General features: G+C 55.0%; 2 protein-coding genes across 8 annotated transcripts in view; both read right to left on the bottom strand.

Moving 5' to 3' along the window:
• SPEG (striated muscle enriched protein kinase) overlaps window positions 1–16260 on the bottom strand; it is a 155825-nt gene extending 139565 nt beyond the window's left edge. The window contains exons 1-2 of one of the 2 annotated variants that reach the window (XM_076066040.1): window positions 15795–16260; window positions 10708–10861 (exon numbers count right to left, since the gene is read on the bottom strand). In XM_076066040.1, the coding sequence (XP_075922155.1) occupies window positions 10708–10861; window positions 15795–16260 (620 nt within the window). Of the gene's footprint in view, window positions 1–10707; window positions 10862–14816; window positions 14969–15794 lie in introns of those variants that run through there. The other variant, XM_076066041.1, reaches the window with a different exon arrangement.
• Window positions 16239–17745, bottom strand: part of LOC116941109 (titin-like) — a 127769-nt gene continuing 126262 nt past the window's right edge. For all 6 annotated transcript variants that reach the window (XM_032951761.2, XM_076066038.1, XM_076066037.1 and 3 more), the window contains one exon: window positions 16239–17517. In XM_032951761.2, the coding sequence (XP_032807652.2) occupies window positions 16884–17517 (634 nt within the window). In that variant the 3' untranslated portion in view covers window positions 16239–16883. The remainder of the gene's footprint in view (window positions 17518–17745) is intronic.

Here is a 17745-nt window from a genome sequence, read left to right on the forward strand (position 1 = left end):
GTGAGTGATGCTGTGTCTCATTGTGAGTGATGCTGTGTCTCACTGTGAGTGACGCTGTGTCTCACTGTGAGTGATGCTGTGTCTCACTGAGTGACGCTGTGTCTCACTGTGAGTGATGCTGTGTCTCGCTGTGAGTGACGCTGTGTCTCACTGTGAGTGACGCTGTGTCTCACTGTGAGTGATGCTGTGTCTCACTGTGAGTGATGCTGTGTCTCACTGTTAGTGATGCTGTGTCTCACTGTAAGTGATGCTGTGTCTCACTGTATGTGATGCTGTGTCTCGTTGTGAGTGATGCTGTGTCTCACTGTGAGTGATGCTGTGTCTCACTGTGAGTGATGCTGTGTCTAGCTGTGAGTGACGCTGTGTCTCACTGTGAGTGATGCTGTGTCTCACTGTGAGTGATGCTGTCTCACTGTGAGTGACGCTATGTCTCACTGAGTGATGCTGTGTCTCACTGTGAGTGAAGCTGTGTGTCACTGTAAGTGACGCTGTGTTTCACTGTGAGTGATGCTGTCTTACTGTGAGTGACGCTGTGTCTCACTGAGTGATGCTGTGTCTCACTGTGAGTCATGCTGTGTCTCACTGTGAGTGACGCTGTGTCTCACTGTGAATGATGCTGTCTCACTGTGAGTGATGCTGTGTCTCACTGTGAGTGATGCTGTGTCTCACTGTGAGTGATGCTGTGTCTCACTGTGAGTGATGTTGTGTCTCACTGTGAGTGATGCTGTGTCTCACTGTGAGTGACGCTGTGTCTCGCTGTGAGTGACGCTGTGTCTCATTGTAAGTGATGCAGCGTCTCACTGTGAGTGACGCTGTGTCTCACTGTGAGTGATGCTGTGTCTCACTGAGTGACGCTGTGTCTCACTGTGAGTGATGCTGTGTCTCGCTGTGAGTGACGCTGTGTCTCATTGTGAGTGATGCTGTGTCTCACTGTGAGTGATGCTGTGTCTCACTGAGTAATGCTGTGTCTCATTGAGTGATGCTGTGTCTCACTGTGAGTGATGTTTTTTCTCACTGTGAGTGATGCTGTGTCTAGCTGTGAGTGACGCTGTGTCTCACTGTGAGTGATGCTGTGTCTCACTGTGAGTGATGCTGTGTCTCATTGTGAGTGATGCTGTGTCTCACTGTGAGTGACGCTGTGTCTCACTGTGCGTGACGCTTTGTCTGATTGTGAGTGATGCTGTGTCTCACTGTGAGTGATGCTGTGTCTCACTGAGTGACGCTGTGTCTCACTGTGAGTGATCCTGTGTCTCACTGTGAGTGATGCTGTGTCTCACTGAGTGACGCTGCGTCTCACTGTGAGTGATGCTGTGTCTCACTGTGAGTGATGCTGTGTCTCACTGAGTGACGCTGTGTCTCATTGTGAGTGATGCTGTGTCTCACTGTGAGTGGTGCTGTGTCTCACTGTGAGTGATGCTGTGTCTCACTGTGAGTGATGCTGTGTCTCACTGTGAGTGATGCTGTGTCTCACTGAGTGACGCTGTGTCTCACTGTGAGTGATGCTGTGTCTCGCTGTGAGTGACGCTGTGTCTCACTGTGAGTGACGCTGTGTCTCACTGTGAGTGATGCTGTGTCTCACTGTGAGTGATGCTGTGTCTCACTGAGTAATGCTGTGTCTCACTGTGAGTGATGCTGTCTCACTGTGAGTGACGCTGTGTCTCACTGAGTGATGCTGTGTCTCACTGTGAGTGATGCTGTGTCTCACTGTGAGTGACGCTGTGTCTCACTTTGAGTGATGCTGTGTCTCACTTTGAGTGATGCTGTGTCTCACTGAGTGACGCTGTGTCTCACTGTGAGTGACGCTTTGTCTGATTGTGAGTGATGCTGTGTCTAATTATGAATGATGCTGTGTCTCACTGTGAGTGACGCTGTGTCTCACTGAGTTATGCTCTGTCTAACTGTGAGTGATGCTGTGTCTCACTGTGAGTGATGCTATGTCTCACTATGAGTGATGCTGTGTCTCACTGTAAGTGACGCTGTGTCTCACTGAGTGACGCTGTGTCTCACTGTGCGTGACGCTGCGTCTCACTGTGAGTGATGCTGTGTCTCATTGTGAGTGATGCTGTGTCTCACTGTGAGTGGTGCTGTGTCTCACTGTGAGTGATGCTGTGTCTCACTGTGAGTGACGCTGTGTCTCACTGTGAGTGATGCTGTGTCTCACTGAGTGACGCTGTGTCTCACTGTGAGTGATGCTGTGTCTCGCTGTGAGTGACGCTGTGTCTCACTGTGAGTGACGCTGTGTCTCACTGTGAGTGATGCTGTGTCTCACTGTGAGTGATGCTGTGTCTCACTGAGTAATGCTGTGTCTCATTGAGTGATGCTGTGTCTCACTGTGAGTGATGTTGTTTCTCACTGTGAGTGATGCTGTGTCTAGCTGTGAGTGACGCTGTGTCTTACTGTGAGTGATGCTGTGTCTCACTGTGAGTGATGCTGTCTCACTGTGAGTGACGCTGTCTCACTGAGTGATGCTGTGTCTCACTGTGAGTGAAGCTGTGTGTCACTGTGAGTGACGCTGTGTCTCACTGAGTGATGCTGTGTCTCACTGTGAGTCATGCTGTGTTTCACTGTGAGTGACGCTGTCTCACTGTGAGTGACGCTGTGTCTCACTGTGAGTGATGCTGTGTCTCACTGTTAGTGATGCTGTGTCTCACTGTGAGTGATGCTGTGTCTCACTGAGTGATGCTGTGTCTCACTGTGAGTGATGCTGTGTCTCATTGTGAGTGATGCTGTGTCTCACTGTGAGTGATGCTGTGTCTCACTGTGAGTGACGCTGTGTCTCACTTTGAGTGATGCTGTGTCTCACTTTGAGTGATGCTGTGTCTCACTGAGTGATGCTGTGTCTCACTGTGAGTGATGCTGTGTCTCACTGTGAGTGATGCTGTGTCTCACTGTGAGTGATGCTGTGTCTCCCTGTGAGTGATGCTGTGTCTCACTGTGAGTGATGCTGTGTCTCATTGTGAGTGATGCTGTGTCTCACTGTGAGTGATGCTGTCTTACTGTGAGTGATGCTGTGTCTCACTGAGTGATGCCGTGTCTCACTGTGAGTGACGCTGTGTCTCACTGTGAGTGACGCTGTGTCTCACTGAGTGATGCTGTGTCTCACTGTGAGTCATGCTGTGTTTCACTGTGAGTGACGCTGTCTCACTGTGAGTGATGCTGTGTCTTCCTGTGAGTGATGCTGTGTCTCACTGTGAGTGATGCTGTGTCTCACTGTGAGTGATTCTGTGTCTCACTGTGAGCGACGCTGTTTCTCACTGTGAGCGATGCTGTGTCTCACTGAGTGATGCTGTTTCTCACTGTGAGTGACACTGTGTCTCACTGTGAGTGATGCGCTGTCTCACTGTGAGTGACGCTGTGTCTCACTGTGAGTGATGCTGTGTCTCACTGTGAGTGATGCTGTGTCTCATTGTGAGTGATGCTGTGTCTCACTGTGAGTGACGCTGTGTCTCACTGTGAGTGATGCTGTGTCTCACTGAGTGACGCTGTGTCTCACTGTGAGTGATGCTGTGTCTCGCTGTGAGTGACGCTGTGTCTCACTGTGAGTGACGCTGTGTCTCACTGTGAGTGATGCTGTGTCTCACTGTGAGTGATGCTGTGTCTCACTGTTAGTGATGCTGTGTCTCACTGTAAGTGATGCTGTGTCTCACTGTATGTGATGCTGTGTCTCGTTGTGAGTGATGCTGTGTCTCACTGTGAGTGATGCTGTGTCTCACTGTGAGTGATGCTGTGTCTAGCTGTGAGTGACGCTGTGTCTCACTGTGAGTGATGCTGTGTCTCACTGTGAGTGATGCTGTCTCACTGTGAGTGACGCTATGTCTCACTGAGTGATGCTGTGTCTCACTGTGAGTGAAGCTGTGTGTCACTGTAAGTGACGCTGTGTTTCACTGTGAGTGATGCTGTCTTACTGTGAGTGACGCTGTGTCTCACTGAGTGATGCTGTGTCTCACTGTGAGTCATGCTGTGTCTCACTGTGAGTGACGCTGTGTCTCACTGTGAATGATGCTGTCTCACTGTTAGTGATGCTGTGTCTCACTGTGAGTGATGCTGTGTCTCACTGTGAGTGATGCTGTGTCTCACTGTGAGTGATGCTGTGTCTCACTGTGAGTGATGTTGTGTCTCACTGTGAGTGATGCTGTGTCTCACTGTGAGTGACGCTGTGTCTCGCTGTGAGTGACGCTGTGTCTCATTGTAAGTGATGCAGCGTCTCACTGTGAGTGACGCTGTGTCTCACTGTGAGTGATGCTGTGTCTCACTGAGTGACGCTGTGTCTCACTGTGAGTGATGCTGTGTCTCGCTGTGAGTGACGCTGTGTCTCATTGTGAGTGATGCTGTGTCTCACTGTGAGTGATGCTGTGTCTCACTGAGTAATGCTGTGTCTCATTGAGTGATGCTGTGTCTCACTGTGAGTGATGTTTTTTCTCACTGTGAGTGATGCTGTGTCTAGCTGTGAGTGACGCTGTGTCTCACTGTGAGTGATGCTGTGTCTCACTGTGAGTGATGCTGTGTCTCATTGTGAGTGATGCTGTGTCTCACTGTGAGTGACGCTGTGTCTCACTGTGCGTGACGCTTTGTCTGATTGTGAGTGATGCTGTGTCTCACTGTGAGTGATGCTGTGTCTCACTGAGTGACGCTGTGTCTCACTGTGAGTGATCCTGTGTCTCACTGTGAGTGATGCTGTGTCTCACTGAGTGACGCTGCGTCTCACTGTGAGTGATGCTGTGTCTCACTGTGAGTGATGCTGTGTCTCACTGAGTGACGCTGTGTCTCACTGTGAGTGATGCTGTGTCTCACTGTGAGTGATGCTGTGTCTCACTGAGAGACGCTGTGTCTCACTGTGAGTGATGCTGTGTCTCGCTGTGAGTGACGCTGTGTCTCACTGTGAGTGACGCTGTGTCTCACTGTGAGTGATGCTGTGTCTCATTGTGAGTGATGCGCTGTCTCACTGTGAGTGACGCTGTGTCTCACTGTGAGTGATGCTGTGTCTCACTGTGAGTGATGCTGTGTCTCATTGTGAGTGATGCTGTGTCTCACTGTGAGTGACGCTGTGTCTCACTGTGAGTGATGCTGTGTCTCACTGAGTGACGCTGTGTCTCACTGTGAGTGATGCTGTGTCTCGCTGTGAGTGACGCTGTGTCTCACTGTGAGTGACGCTGTGTCTCACTGTGAGTGATGCTGTGTCTCACTGTGAGTGATGCTGTGTCTCACTGAGTAATGCTGTGTCTCATTGAGTGATGCTGTGTCTCACTGTGAGTGATGTTGTTTCTCACTGTGAGTGATGCTGTGTCTCACTGTGAGTGATGCTGTCTCACTGTGAGTGACGCTGTGTCTCACTGAGTGATGCTGTGTCTCACTGTGAGTGAAGCTGTGTGTCACTGTAAGTGACGCTGTGTTTCACTGTGAGTGATGCTGTCTTACTGTGAGTGACGCTGTGTCTCACTGAGTGATGCTGTGTCTCACTGTGAGTCATGCTGTGTTTCACTGTGAGTGACGCTGTCTCACTGTGAGTGACGCTGTGTCTCACTGTGAGTGATGCTGTGTCTCACTGTTAGTGATGCTGTGTCTCACTGTGAGTGATGTTGTGTCTCACTGTGAGTGATGCTGTGTCTCACTGTGAGTGATGCTGTGTCTCACTGTGAGTGATGTTGTGTCTCACTGTGAATGATGCTGTGTCTCGCTGTGAGTGACGCTGTGTCTCGGTGTGAGTGACGCTGTGTCTCACTGTGAGTGATGCTGTGTCTCACTGTGAGTGATGTTGTGTCTCACTGTGAATGATGCTGTGTCTCGCTGTGAGTGATGCTGTGTCTCGCTGTGAGTGACGCTGTGTCTCATTGTAAGTGATGCTGCGTCTCACTGTGAGTGACGCTGTGTCTCACTGTGAGTGATGCTGTGTCTCACTGAGTGATGCTGTGTCTCACTGTGAGTGATGCTGTGTCTCGCTGTGAGTGACGCTGTGTCTCACTGTGAGTGACGCTGTGTCTCACTGTGAGTGATGCTGTGTCTCACTGTGAGTGATGCTCTGTCTCACTGAGTAATGCTGTGTCTCATTGAGTGATGCTGTGTCTCACTGTGAGTGATGTTGTTTCTCACTGTGAGTGATGCTGTGTCTAGCTGTGAGTGACGCTGTGTCTCACTGTGAGTGAGGCTGTGTCTCACTGTGAGTGATGCTGTGTCTCATTGTGAGTGATGCTGTGTCTCACTGTGCGTGACGCTGCGTCTCACTGTGAGTGATGCTGTGTCTCATTGTGAGTGATGCTGTGTCTCACTGTGAGTGATGCTGTGTCTCACTGTGAGTGATGCTGTGTCTCACTGTGAGTGACGCTGTGTCTCACTGTGAGTGATGCTGTGTCTCACTGAGTGACGCTGTGTCTCACTGTGAGTGATGCTGTGTCTCATTGTGAGTGATGCGCTGTCTCACTGTGAGTGACGCTGTGTCTCACTGTGAGTGATGCTGTGTCTCACTGTGAGTGATGCTGTGTCTCATTGTGAGTGATGCTGTGTCTCACTGTGAGTGACGCTGTGTCTCACTGTGAGTGATGCTGTGTCTCACTGAGTGACGCTGTGTCTCACTGTGAGTGATGCTGTGTCTCGCTGTGAGTGACGCTGTGTCTCACTGTGAGTGACGCTGTGTCTCACTGTGAGTGATGCTGTGTCTCACTGTGAGTGATGCTGTGTCTCACTGAGTAATGCTGTGTCTCATTGAGTGATGCTGTGTCTCACTGTGAGTGATGTTGTTTCTCACTGTGAGTGATGCTGTGTCTCACTGTGAGTGATGCTGTCTCACTGTGAGTGATGCTGTGTCTCACTGAGTGATGCTGTGTCTCACTGTGAGTGAAGCTGTGTGTCACTGTAAGTGACGCTGTGTTTCACTGTGAGTGATGCTGTCTTACTGTGAGTGACGCTGTGTCTCACTGAGTGATGCTGTGTCTCACTGTGAGTCATGCTGTGTTTCACTGTGAGTGACGCTGTCTCACTGTGAGTGACGCTGTGTCTCACTGTGAGTGATGCTGTGTCTCACTGTTAGTGATGCTGTGTCTCACTGTGAGTGATGTTGTGTCTCACTGTGAGTGATGCTGTGTCTCACTGTGAGTGATGCTGTGTCTCACTGTGAGTGATGTTGTGTCTCACTGTGAATGATGCTGTGTCTCGCTGTGAGTGACGCTGTGTCTCGGTGTGAGTGACGCTGTGTCTCACTGTGAGTGATGCTGTGTCTCACTGTGAGTGATGTTGTGTCTCACTGTGAATGATGCTGTGTCTCGCTGTGAGTGATGCTGTGTCTCGCTGTGAGTGACGCTGTGTCTCATTGTAAGTGATGCTGCGTCTCACTGTGAGTGACGCTGTGTCTCACTGTGAGTGATGCTGTGTCTCACTGAGTGATGCTGTGTCTCACTGTGAGTGATGCTGTGTCTCGCTGTGAGTGACGCTGTGTCTCACTGTGAGTGACGCTGTGTCTCACTGTGAGTGATGCTGTGTCTCACTGTGAGTGATGCTCTGTCTCACTGAGTAATGCTGTGTCTCATTGAGTGATGCTGTGTCTCACTGTGAGTGATGTTGTTTCTCACTGTGAGTGATGCTGTGTCTAGCTGTGAGTGACGCTGTGTCTCACTGTGAGTGAGGCTGTGTCTCACTGTGAGTGATGCTGTGTCTCATTGTGAGTGATGCTGTGTCTCACTGTGCGTGACGCTGCGTCTCACTGTGAGTGATGCTGTGTCTCATTGTGAGTGATGCTGTGTCTCACTGTGAGTGATGCTGTGTCTCACTGTGAGTGATGCTGTGTCTCACTGTGAGTGACGCTGTGTCTCACTGTGAGTGATGCTGTGTCTCACTGAGTGACGCTGTGTCTCACTGTGAGTGATGCTGTGTCTCGATGTGAGTGACGCTGTGTCTCATTGTAAGTGATGCTGCGTCTCACTGTGAGTGACGCTGTGTCTCACTGTGAGTGATGCTGTGTCTCACTGAGTGACGCTGTGTCTCACTGTGAGTGATGCTGTGTCTCGCTGTGAGTGACGCTGTGTCTCACTGTGAGTGACGCTGTGTCTCACTGTGAGTGATGCTGTGTCTCACTGTGAGTGATGCTGTGTCTCACTGAGTAATGCTGTGTCTCATTGAGTGATGCTGTGTCTCACTGTGAGTGATGTTGTTTCTCACTGTGAGTGATGCTGTGTCTAGCTGTGAGTGACGCTGTGTATCACTGTGAGTGATGCTGTGTCTCACTGTGAGTGATGCTGTGTCTCATTGTGAGTGATGCTGTGTCTCACTGTGAGTGACGCTGTGTCTCACTGTGCGTGATGCTGCGTCTCACTGTGAGTGACGCTGTGTCTCACTGTGAGTGATGCTGTGTCTCATTGAGTGATGCTGTGTCTCACTGTGAGTGATGTTGTTTCTCACTGTGAGTGATGCTGTGTCTAGCTGTGAGTGACGCTGTGTCTCACTGTGAGTGATGCTGTGTCTCACTGTGAGTGATGCTGTCTCACTGTGAGTGACGCTGTGTCTCACTGAGTGATGCTGTGTCTCACTGTGAGTGAAGCTGTGTGTCACTGTGAGTGACGCTGTGTCTCACTGAGTGATGCTGTGTCTCACTGTGGGTCATGCTGTGTTTCACTGTGAGTGACGCTGTCTCACTGTGAGTGACGCTGTGTCTCACTGTGAGTGATGCTGTGTCTCACTGTTAGTGATGCTGTGTCTCACTGTGAGTGATGCTGTGTCTCACTGTGAGTGATGCTGTGTCTCATTGTGAGTGATGCTGTGTCTCACTGTGAGTGATGCTGTGTCTCACTGTGAGTGATGCTGTGTCTCATTGTGAGTGATGTTGTGTCTCACTGTGAGTGATGCTGTGTCTCACTGTGAGTGATGCTGTGTCTCGCTGTGAGTGACGCTGTGTCTCATTGTAAGTGATGCTGCGTCTCACTGTGAGTGACGCTGTGTCTCACTGTGAGTGATGCTGTGTCTCACTGAGTGACGCTGTGTCTCACTGTGAGTGATGCTGTATCTCGCTGTGAGTGACGCTGTGTCTCACTGTGAGTGACGCTGTGTCTCACTGTGAGTGATGCTGTGTCTCACTGTGAGTGATGCTGTGTCTCACTGAGTAATGCTGTGTCTCATTGAGTGATGCTGTGTCTCACTGTGAGTGATGTTGTTTCTCACTGTGAGTGATGCTGTGTCTAGCTGTGAGTGACGCTGTGTCTCACTGTGAGTGATGCTGTGTCTCACTGTGAGTGATGCTGTGTCTCATTGTGAGTGATGCTGTGTCTCACTGTGAGTGACGCTGTGTCTCACTGTGCGTGATGCTGCGTCTCACTGTGAGTGATGCTGTGTCTCATTGTGAGTGATGCTGTGTCTCACTGTGAGTGATGCTGTGTCTCACTGTGAGTGATGCTGTGTCTCACTGTGAGTGACGCTGTGTCTCACTGTGAGTGATGCTGTGTCTCACTGAGTGACGCTGTGTCTCACTGTGAGTGATGCTGTGTCTCGCTGTGAGTGACGCTGTGTCTCACTGTGAGTGACGCTGTGTCTCACTGTGAGTGATGCTGTGTCTCATTGAGTGATGCTGTGTCTCACTGTGAGTGATGTTGTTTCTCACTGTGAGTGATGCTGTGTCTAGCTGTGAGTGACGCTGTGTCTCACTGTGAGTGATGCTGTGTCTCACTGTGAGTGATGCTGTCTCACTGTGAGTGACGCTGTGTCTCACTGAGTGATGCTGTGTCTCACTGTGAGTGAAGCTGTGTGTCACTGTGAGTGACGCTGTGTCTCACTGAGTGATGCTGTGTCTCACTGTGAGTCATGCTGTGTTTCACTGTGAGTGACGCTGTCTCACTGTGAGTGACGCTGTGTCTCACTGTGAGTGATGCTGTGTCTCACTGTTAGTGATGCTGTGTCTCACTGTGAGTGATGCTGTGTCTCACTGTGAGTGATGCTGTGTCTCACTGTGAGTGATGCTGTGTCTCACTGTGAGTGATGCTGTGTCTCACTGTGAGTGATGCTGTGTCTCACTGTGAGTGATGCTGTGTCTCACTGTGAGTGATGTTGTGTCTCATTGTGAGTGATGCTGTGTCTCACTGTGAGTGATGCTGTGTCTCACTGTGAGTGACGCTGTGTCTCACTTTGAGTGATGCTGTGTCTCACTTTGAGTGATGCTGTATCTCACTGAGTGATGCTGTGTCTCACTGTGAGTGATGCTGTGTCTCACTGTGAGTGATGCTGTGTCTCACTGTGAGTGACGCTGTGTCTCCCTGTGAGTGATGCTGTGTCTTCCTGTGAGTGATGCTGTGTCTCACTGTGAGTGATGCTGTGTCTCACTGTGAGTGATGCTGTGTCTCACTATGAGCGACGCTCTGTCTCACTGTGAGCGATGCTGTGTCTCACTGAGTGATGCTGTTTCTCACTGTGAGTGACGCTGTGTCTCACTGTGAGTGACGCTGTGTCTCACTTTGAGTGATGCTGTGTCTCACTTTGAGTGATGCTGTGTCTCACTGAGTGATGCTGTGTCTCACTGTGAGTGATGCTGTGTCTCACTGTGAGTGATGCTGTGTCTCACTGTGAGTGACGCTGTGTCTCACTGTGAGTGATGCTGTGTCTCATTGTGAGTGACACTGTGTCTCATTGTGAGTGATGCTGTGTCTCACTGTGAGTGATGCTGTGTCTCATTGTGAGTGACACTGTGTCTCACTGTGAGTGACGCTGTGTCTCACTGTGAGTGATGCTGTGTCTCACCCTGAATGATGCACCATGCTGCTACCGTACTGAATGTCCCCTCGGCTCCCGCTCGCGGCTCCCCGCACCAAGAACCCCCGTCCTGTGCCGGGGGGTTCCACTCTCTCGCGGGGGGGCCCTTCCCCGTGTCCCTCCGTCTGTAGAGCGGCCGCCTCTTCGAGCACGAGAGGGAGAGAGAGCGAGAGAGAGTGGGGAGAGTTGAGCTCTCGTCGCGCCCAGCTCGCTCCTTATTTGGTGGAGTCTCTCCGCTGTGCGTCACGGATGCAGGCTGCAGGGGCTCCACGTTCACCGCACAGCCTCGAATTGCGCTCTTCCTCCCATGCTCATCTGCCCCCCCACCAGGCCGTACTGGCGTAATTAAACAAGGAGCCACTCGGAGAATGTAAATGAGCCGCCCCGGATTGATTGTGGAAAATAATATCCTGATCGCGGCACGGCTGGTCCACACCACACTCATGCACGCACGGACACACGCACGGACACACGCACAACACAAAGATGCCCCGTATATGCTTGGACAGACTGTTGGGCAAGGTGCTGTTAGCGAGCACCTATAGCGGCTGGGACGGCACACGAACGGGTAACCAATGCCAAGCTCGGCCGCTTCTGTCTGCCCAGTTGGGTCATTTGCACATCGCACCAGGTACTAATTTTTGGCTGAGTCGACCAAGGGGAGACCCATAACTTGTTAAGATATTCACCGCTGATGTTGGCTGTGAGCGGGAATCGAACCGGGCCGCCGGGTTCGTAGCGCGGTGCGCTCACCACTGCACCACCGCTCCCCTTTTCCACGACCGCTCATTCACGCACACATTACCATGCAGCCTTACAGCGATGAAGAATTCTGCCACACGTCCCGTGAGCGAACGCCTTTAAAGGACCGACAAGATACACAAAAGGGGGTAGGCACAACACCAGCACAACGCCAAACCACCTTTGTCTCTCCGAGGTGCTGACGTTTACATAGTGTACCGCACAAGGTACACATTGTTGGCTGAGTCGACCTAGGGGGAGGGGGCCCAGCACCGGCTCAGATATCAATTACCGTTGATGGTAGCCGTGGCCGGGAATCGAACCGGGGTGGCCCGGACCCTGGCGCAGTGCGCAATTCACGGCACCACCGCTCACGGTTCTTCTGTACACGGAGAGCAGAGGCGACGCGCGGACACACGCGCACACAAAGACAAAGATCCCCCCTATAGCCTTAATAGACTGTAGGGGCAAGTGCTGTCAGCGAGCACCTATGAAGGCCGGAACGGCACATGAGGGGGTGGGTGGCCAGCACCACGCCCGGCCACCACCACGCCCGACCACCTTTGTCTCCCCAGTGGCGATATTTGCGCATTGCCCCAGGTACTGATTTGATGCTGAGTCGACCTAGGGAGGCCCAGGACCGGTTCAGATAATCGTCACCTATGTTGGCCGTGAGCATGAATTGAACAAAGCCAAATATACTTTCACGCAACGCCACGTGCGAGAATGGACTCACACCCACGTGAACACAGCCACAGCCGCCGTTCGTCACAAATTGACAGCCACATGACCAAAGGGCTCGTACCAGGCTAGGTGCACTTAGCGGTGAACACAGACAAATACACGAGCACGTACATACAGTGGAGTGGCTGTCGCAACTTTGCGATGAAACCCATCGGGGCCTGCACAGCAGCTGCACAAAGTTTGAACGCGTGGCCGCAAAGCTTTGTATGCCGAGTCAGTGGCAGTCGACGGAGACCACGTGATCTTCTCATCGTGGGAATTTGTCCTGGACGTCAATCATACACGGGGGGAGCGGTGGCGTTGTGGTTGGCGCACTGCGCTACGAACCCGGTGACTCCCTGAGTTCAGTTTTCGCGCACGGCTAACACCAGTGACGATTATCTGGACCAGTCCTGGGCGTCCCTGAGGTCGACTCAGCCTCAAAGTTAGCACTGTACCGATGTGTAAACAATGTCACAAGGGAGACGAAGGCGGCCGGGCGTATTTCTGGCCACTCACCCTCGTGTGGCGTTTTCGGCTTTTTTAATAGGTGCTCGCTAACAGCACTTGCCCCACAACAGTGTTACGGCGACACACACACACACAAACACACGTGTGTGTGTATACGTGTGTATAAATAAACCCCCAGGGCCTCGTGAGTTGGAGGAGGGGTTGGGGCTTGCGATAGTGCCGACCACTCACGGGGCACCACCGGAGCCGATCTCGCGGACCCAAAACTGCCCAAATGTCCCTCTCGATGTCCTCGTTCAAGCGGCGCGCCGCGCGTGACTTCGTGACGCGCGGCGCCTTGCATGCACCGCGCGCAGGAGGAGCGGTCGTCTGGACAGCCCCGGCAATGCACGGGGAGGTTTAGAGAATGTGACAGCGGGAAGACTTCTTCACACAATTTCGGGCAATTCGCCTGAGCCGAAGCTGGTTGTAATCGCCAGCGAAACGTCGTGCCTCAAATCGCGAATGTTGCGTGGGGGTGGTGGTGGTGGATTATCGACAGGCGATCCAACCCAGCACCCCCCCCCCCCTTCTGTTATGGATATTGGTCGCGACAGCCGACTGCGTGTTAAAGTGACCACTCTGACTACGTCTCAACGGCGAGGCTGTGGCCGCGAACAAGGAGGGTCCTGACCCTCTCAAAGCCACATCTTAACCCCTTTCCCGTTCACGTGGCGACCATCCCAGAAGAGTCGATTATATAAATGTAATGTTGTTGTAGTAGTAATAATTATCAGCCTTTCTCGCGTTATCAAAAAGCGAAGCTCAAATTGGGTCATATTGTCTCTCGTTGCTCCTTGAGTGGTATTGACCCGCGCTATGGACGCGTGAGAGATGATGGAGGGGCAGGCGAGTCGCTTGTCCCGTGCTCGGTTGGCCGGGGAATGCGGGGGCCCAGGGGTCCCCGGGTTAAATTTATCCTCCCTGCCCCCCCCCCACTCTCCCTGGCGCGCACGCGTCACGCGGCAGCTGTCTCAGCGCTAATGGAACCGGGGGGCGGTGGGGAGGCTGGGGGTGTTTTGGAGGCATCGTCGCCACCTGCAGCAGCGACAGCAGCAGCAGCAGAACCTCGACTTTCCCCGTCTCTTACAGACGAAGCGCGCGTTTTAAGTGCCCCTTATCCGTGGCCCAAGGCTTCGCTACCAGCCTGGCACGGACCCATGGCACTCATTTCCTAGGGATGAAACCACCTCATTACCGTATGATCTGGATAACCGAACGCTCCAGGAAGAAAGACTCGCCCCAAGCTGGTGGCGCGAACACATCTACCGTATTTTAAGACGCTCCCCCAACTTTTGGTGTTTTATTCAGGCGGCAAGGTGCGTCTTATAATCGGTCATTTATCCCACGCCACAGTAGCCACGGTAGATCGTGACCACATTCATTACAAGTGATCGGAGAGCTCTTGGCGACAGCACTATCGTGAAAGTCCCGTTACACAACACAGAAGCTCGTGTTCTATTCAGTATAATTATTGGAGGATGTGTTAATTGTGCGCATTAGTCGGCATGAAGTAAAGTGGTGTATGCTGCCTCGCGGTGAGCGTGAAGGACAGATGTCCTGAGGTTGTCCGCGTGGGGGTGCGATGGTGAGCCAAGTCGCCGAGAGGAGGAAAATCAACCATAGCGAGGGATTGTCTCCCATGTGATGGTTATAATGGTGCATCTCGAGGAGAAATAAGAACCACGGGGAGTGTTTAGCGCGTGGAACCGGGTCCAATGCAGGCGGGAGCCAGCTGAGTTGAGGTGGTCTCGTCTGGAACAAAGTCTCCCCGAGAAAGTGACGGAGCCTCGTGTATCTGGGCGATCTCACAGCTCTCGCTGTTCACTCTGGGACGGGCGTCTCCCAGCCAGGCCTCTGCCTAACCCTTCCCCGATGAGTTTTGAGAAGGTGGCTCATGACTCCGAGCAGGAAGAACTGCACGAGTCCTGACGAGGGAGCCGAGTGTTGGCTCTGCAATGGGTGAGCTGCAGCGCGACCCCTCGCGCCACACCCCCGCATGCCCAGCGCGATCCCCAGCGGGCTAAACGCGATTTCACCACCGCCACCCGCCCGCCCGCCCGCCCGCCTGCCCGCGTTACACGCAGACCCCCCGCGGCGCGATGTTAAATACCGACGGGTACCTCGCGAGAGCAGCGGAGAGCGGAGGCGCGTGGGCAGCGCCAGAGCGAGGCCGGATCAACACGGGGGCCGCAGCCTGGGCGCTTCCTCTCACTCGTCTCCCTCTCCACTCCCCCTACACCCCCACGGGCCCACACCCCCACCACCCCACCACCACCCCCACCACCCGACCACCACCCCCACCGCGCGCCAGGAGACGTCACCGCGTGGAGCGCGGGGGAAGATGCCACCAGGCCAAATGGGCTTTGGGGGCGGGGGTGATCTCCCAGCCGCATCGTCATCCGTCACGAGTCGCAAATATTTGGAGTCGCCCCTGGGTGATTGTCGCTCTGCTCCACCGTGGCCCGGGGCGCGCTGTTCGGCTCGGGCGCAGAGCGCGGGGAGCCGCTCACGAGGCAGGGGGCACGCCCGGAGAGAAGATCTCTACTCTGTTGAGAGGGCGTAGCCAGGTGAGAAGGTGCTCTCAGTGTGTCACCCTGCCTCGAGCGGCCCCGACAGTGGCCTCTCCCTCGATCCACCCCCTACATCCCCTCGCCGCCGCTTGCAACCCCAGCAAAATCGGCGGCGCGGATCATTCTGAGCTGGGACGCCGAGCGCGCTCCGCCGGCTATGAATAGCGCGCGTGAGCGACAGCGCAGGTGAGCGGGTCTTACCGACGGCGGCGGCGGGCGGACTGTGGTGCCCCACTGATAGCGAACGTCTCTCACTGCTCAGGCCTCCGAAGCGAGTCGCGGCCCTTCTCCTCGAGCGCGTGGCGCAGTTAAATAATCCCCCTTCGCGACCGCGGCCCGTCCACGCGAGCCGCACAAACACGACACGGGCACGGCGCAGTCACGTGCAAAGTGTCCGCTATTTTTATTAAAGTACAAGTTTGTACAATGCATTCTCATCGCATTCAGCAGCAGCAGCAGAGACGGGGAGTCGGAGCGGCCCCCGAGGGGCGACCATGCAGTGAGGCTCCGCGCACTCGCGGCCGGTACCTGCGGGCGAGGTGACGGCGAGGCGCGCACAGGTTCGCGCCTCCCCGGCGCAGTTGGACGCCACGCAAGCGTAGACCCCGGCGTCTCGGGGCGCGCAGTCGCGCAGCCACAGGCAGCCGTAGCCGTCGCGGCCCTCGGGCTCAAGGGGCGCCGAATCCTTCTGCCAGCTCAGGCGGGGCCGCGGCGAGCCCGTCACCTCCACGCGCAGCCGAATGTCGCAGCCCGCGCTGATGGTGCAGCTGTGCAGCCCTCTTGCGAACGCCGGCTGGCGGGGGTGCGGGCCGGCCTGGGTGCCGTTGCTGTTGGGGACCGCGGCAACCTCCACCTCGGCGCGCTTGGTGGGGATGAGGGGGCTCGCCGGGGCGGCCGCGGGAGCCGGGGGCCTCCCGAGGGAGCGCGGAGTCTCCTCCCCTCGCGACTCGTCACCGTCGCTTCTCAATGTCATTTGTGCTTCGGCGTTATGCATTGCGTACCGCTTTAGAATGAACAGCCCTAAAAGCAAACTGGCTTTTTTTTTTACACAAACGAACAGATGTACGGCTACTCAAGGCTACAGCACCACAAACACCACACGAGACAAACGCGCGCCGCCGGGGAGCGAGGCCTCGCCACGGTCACTGCCCGCAGCAGCTGCGGCCGCCGATGTTGGCTCGGACTGGCGGTGGCGGTGGAGGCGGTTGCGCTCTCCGCTTTATTTTTATCCGCGCCCCGCCAGCCCCGAGCGGATCGCATTGCAGCAGCAGCAGCAGCGTGAGCCGCGCGTGAGAGGTGCGAGAGCCTCTCTGCGCTCGTCCCGGGGTACAGCCTCGTCGTGCTCAAGGCGAGGTTCCTCCGCACGGAACCTCCAGAACCCCCGGAGCTCCTGGACCCCGGGACCTCCCCACGGCAAATTCCGGAGCGGCGTTATTGGGGCGCCTGTGCAAACGCGACAGGCGGAGACCTCGCTACGTCTGTCGGCTCCTCTTGTCTGCTGGACAGCGTCACTCGTGCCCTGCGACGTCGCGGGCGCCCACATCCAGTGTGGCCACGGCTGCGCCCGCGACCCCGCGGGCGATCGAGTACGCGGCCCGGCTCGGGGTTTACCTCGTCCTACTCTAGCTGCGGAGCGGACGCAGACGCGGCGAGGTCTGCCCCCTCCACCTCCCACTCCGGCCCCTCGCCGTGTATGGCCGTCACGGACACCTCTACGCCGCTATGTTGCGCGTCGGGGGACGGGTGCCGCGCGGGACCCCGGTGCTCTAGAGGGGACGAAACACGATCTTCAGGGGTGGGGGATCCCGGTCGAACGGGGTCCGCGCCGGCGAGCGGCGACGGCGGCCTCTCCTCCTCCGCCTTGTTGTTGGAGTTGTTGGTGTTGGGGTCGCCTCGTGGGGGGGCCGGCTCCACCGGAGAGGCTCCACGCGCGCGGCTCGCGAGCTGCACCTCCACGCGTTCATCCACCTGCACCCAGCCCGCCGTGGGCCCCTCCCTCTGCGGACCTTCTCCCGCCGGCGCGATCACCCTGACGCGAGGCACCGCGCCGGTGGTCGCCGTGTCTGAGTGCGCCTGCGTGATGGTGGTCTCCGTGAGGATCTCCGTGCGGCCGGCGCACCCCGTGGACAGGGTCCAGGAGGAGGACTCGGCGCCGGGAGGCCCCGGGGGAGTCATCATCGTCATCATCGTGGGCTGTGGGGAGCGAGCGCGCATGGCGGCGCTCTTCACAACCGTGGTGACCGTCTCCTCGCTGCACGCGGCGGAGAGTCCATGCGTGGCGTGGGGCACGCGGAGGCCACGCATCAGGTGAGCGGGTGAATGGAGCAGTGGACGGGGCAGTAGAAGTGGGGCAGTGGGGGTTGTAGGAAACAAGAGAATGACGCAGGTTAACGAGTTCAGTTGGATTAATGTAAGGACCCCAATACTGCTGTGTCAATAGACATGGCTATATGTCAGCGTGCAGACTTCCGAATCAATG

The sequence above is a fragment of the Petromyzon marinus genome, chromosome 10 (assembly GCF_048934315.1).
Source record: "Petromyzon marinus isolate PM22_M1 ecotype Great Lakes invasive population chromosome 10, UKy_Petmar_22M1.pri1.0, whole genome shotgun sequence".
In the NCBI taxonomy this organism is placed as follows: Eukaryota; Metazoa; Chordata; class Hyperoartia; order Petromyzontiformes; family Petromyzontidae; genus Petromyzon; species Petromyzon marinus.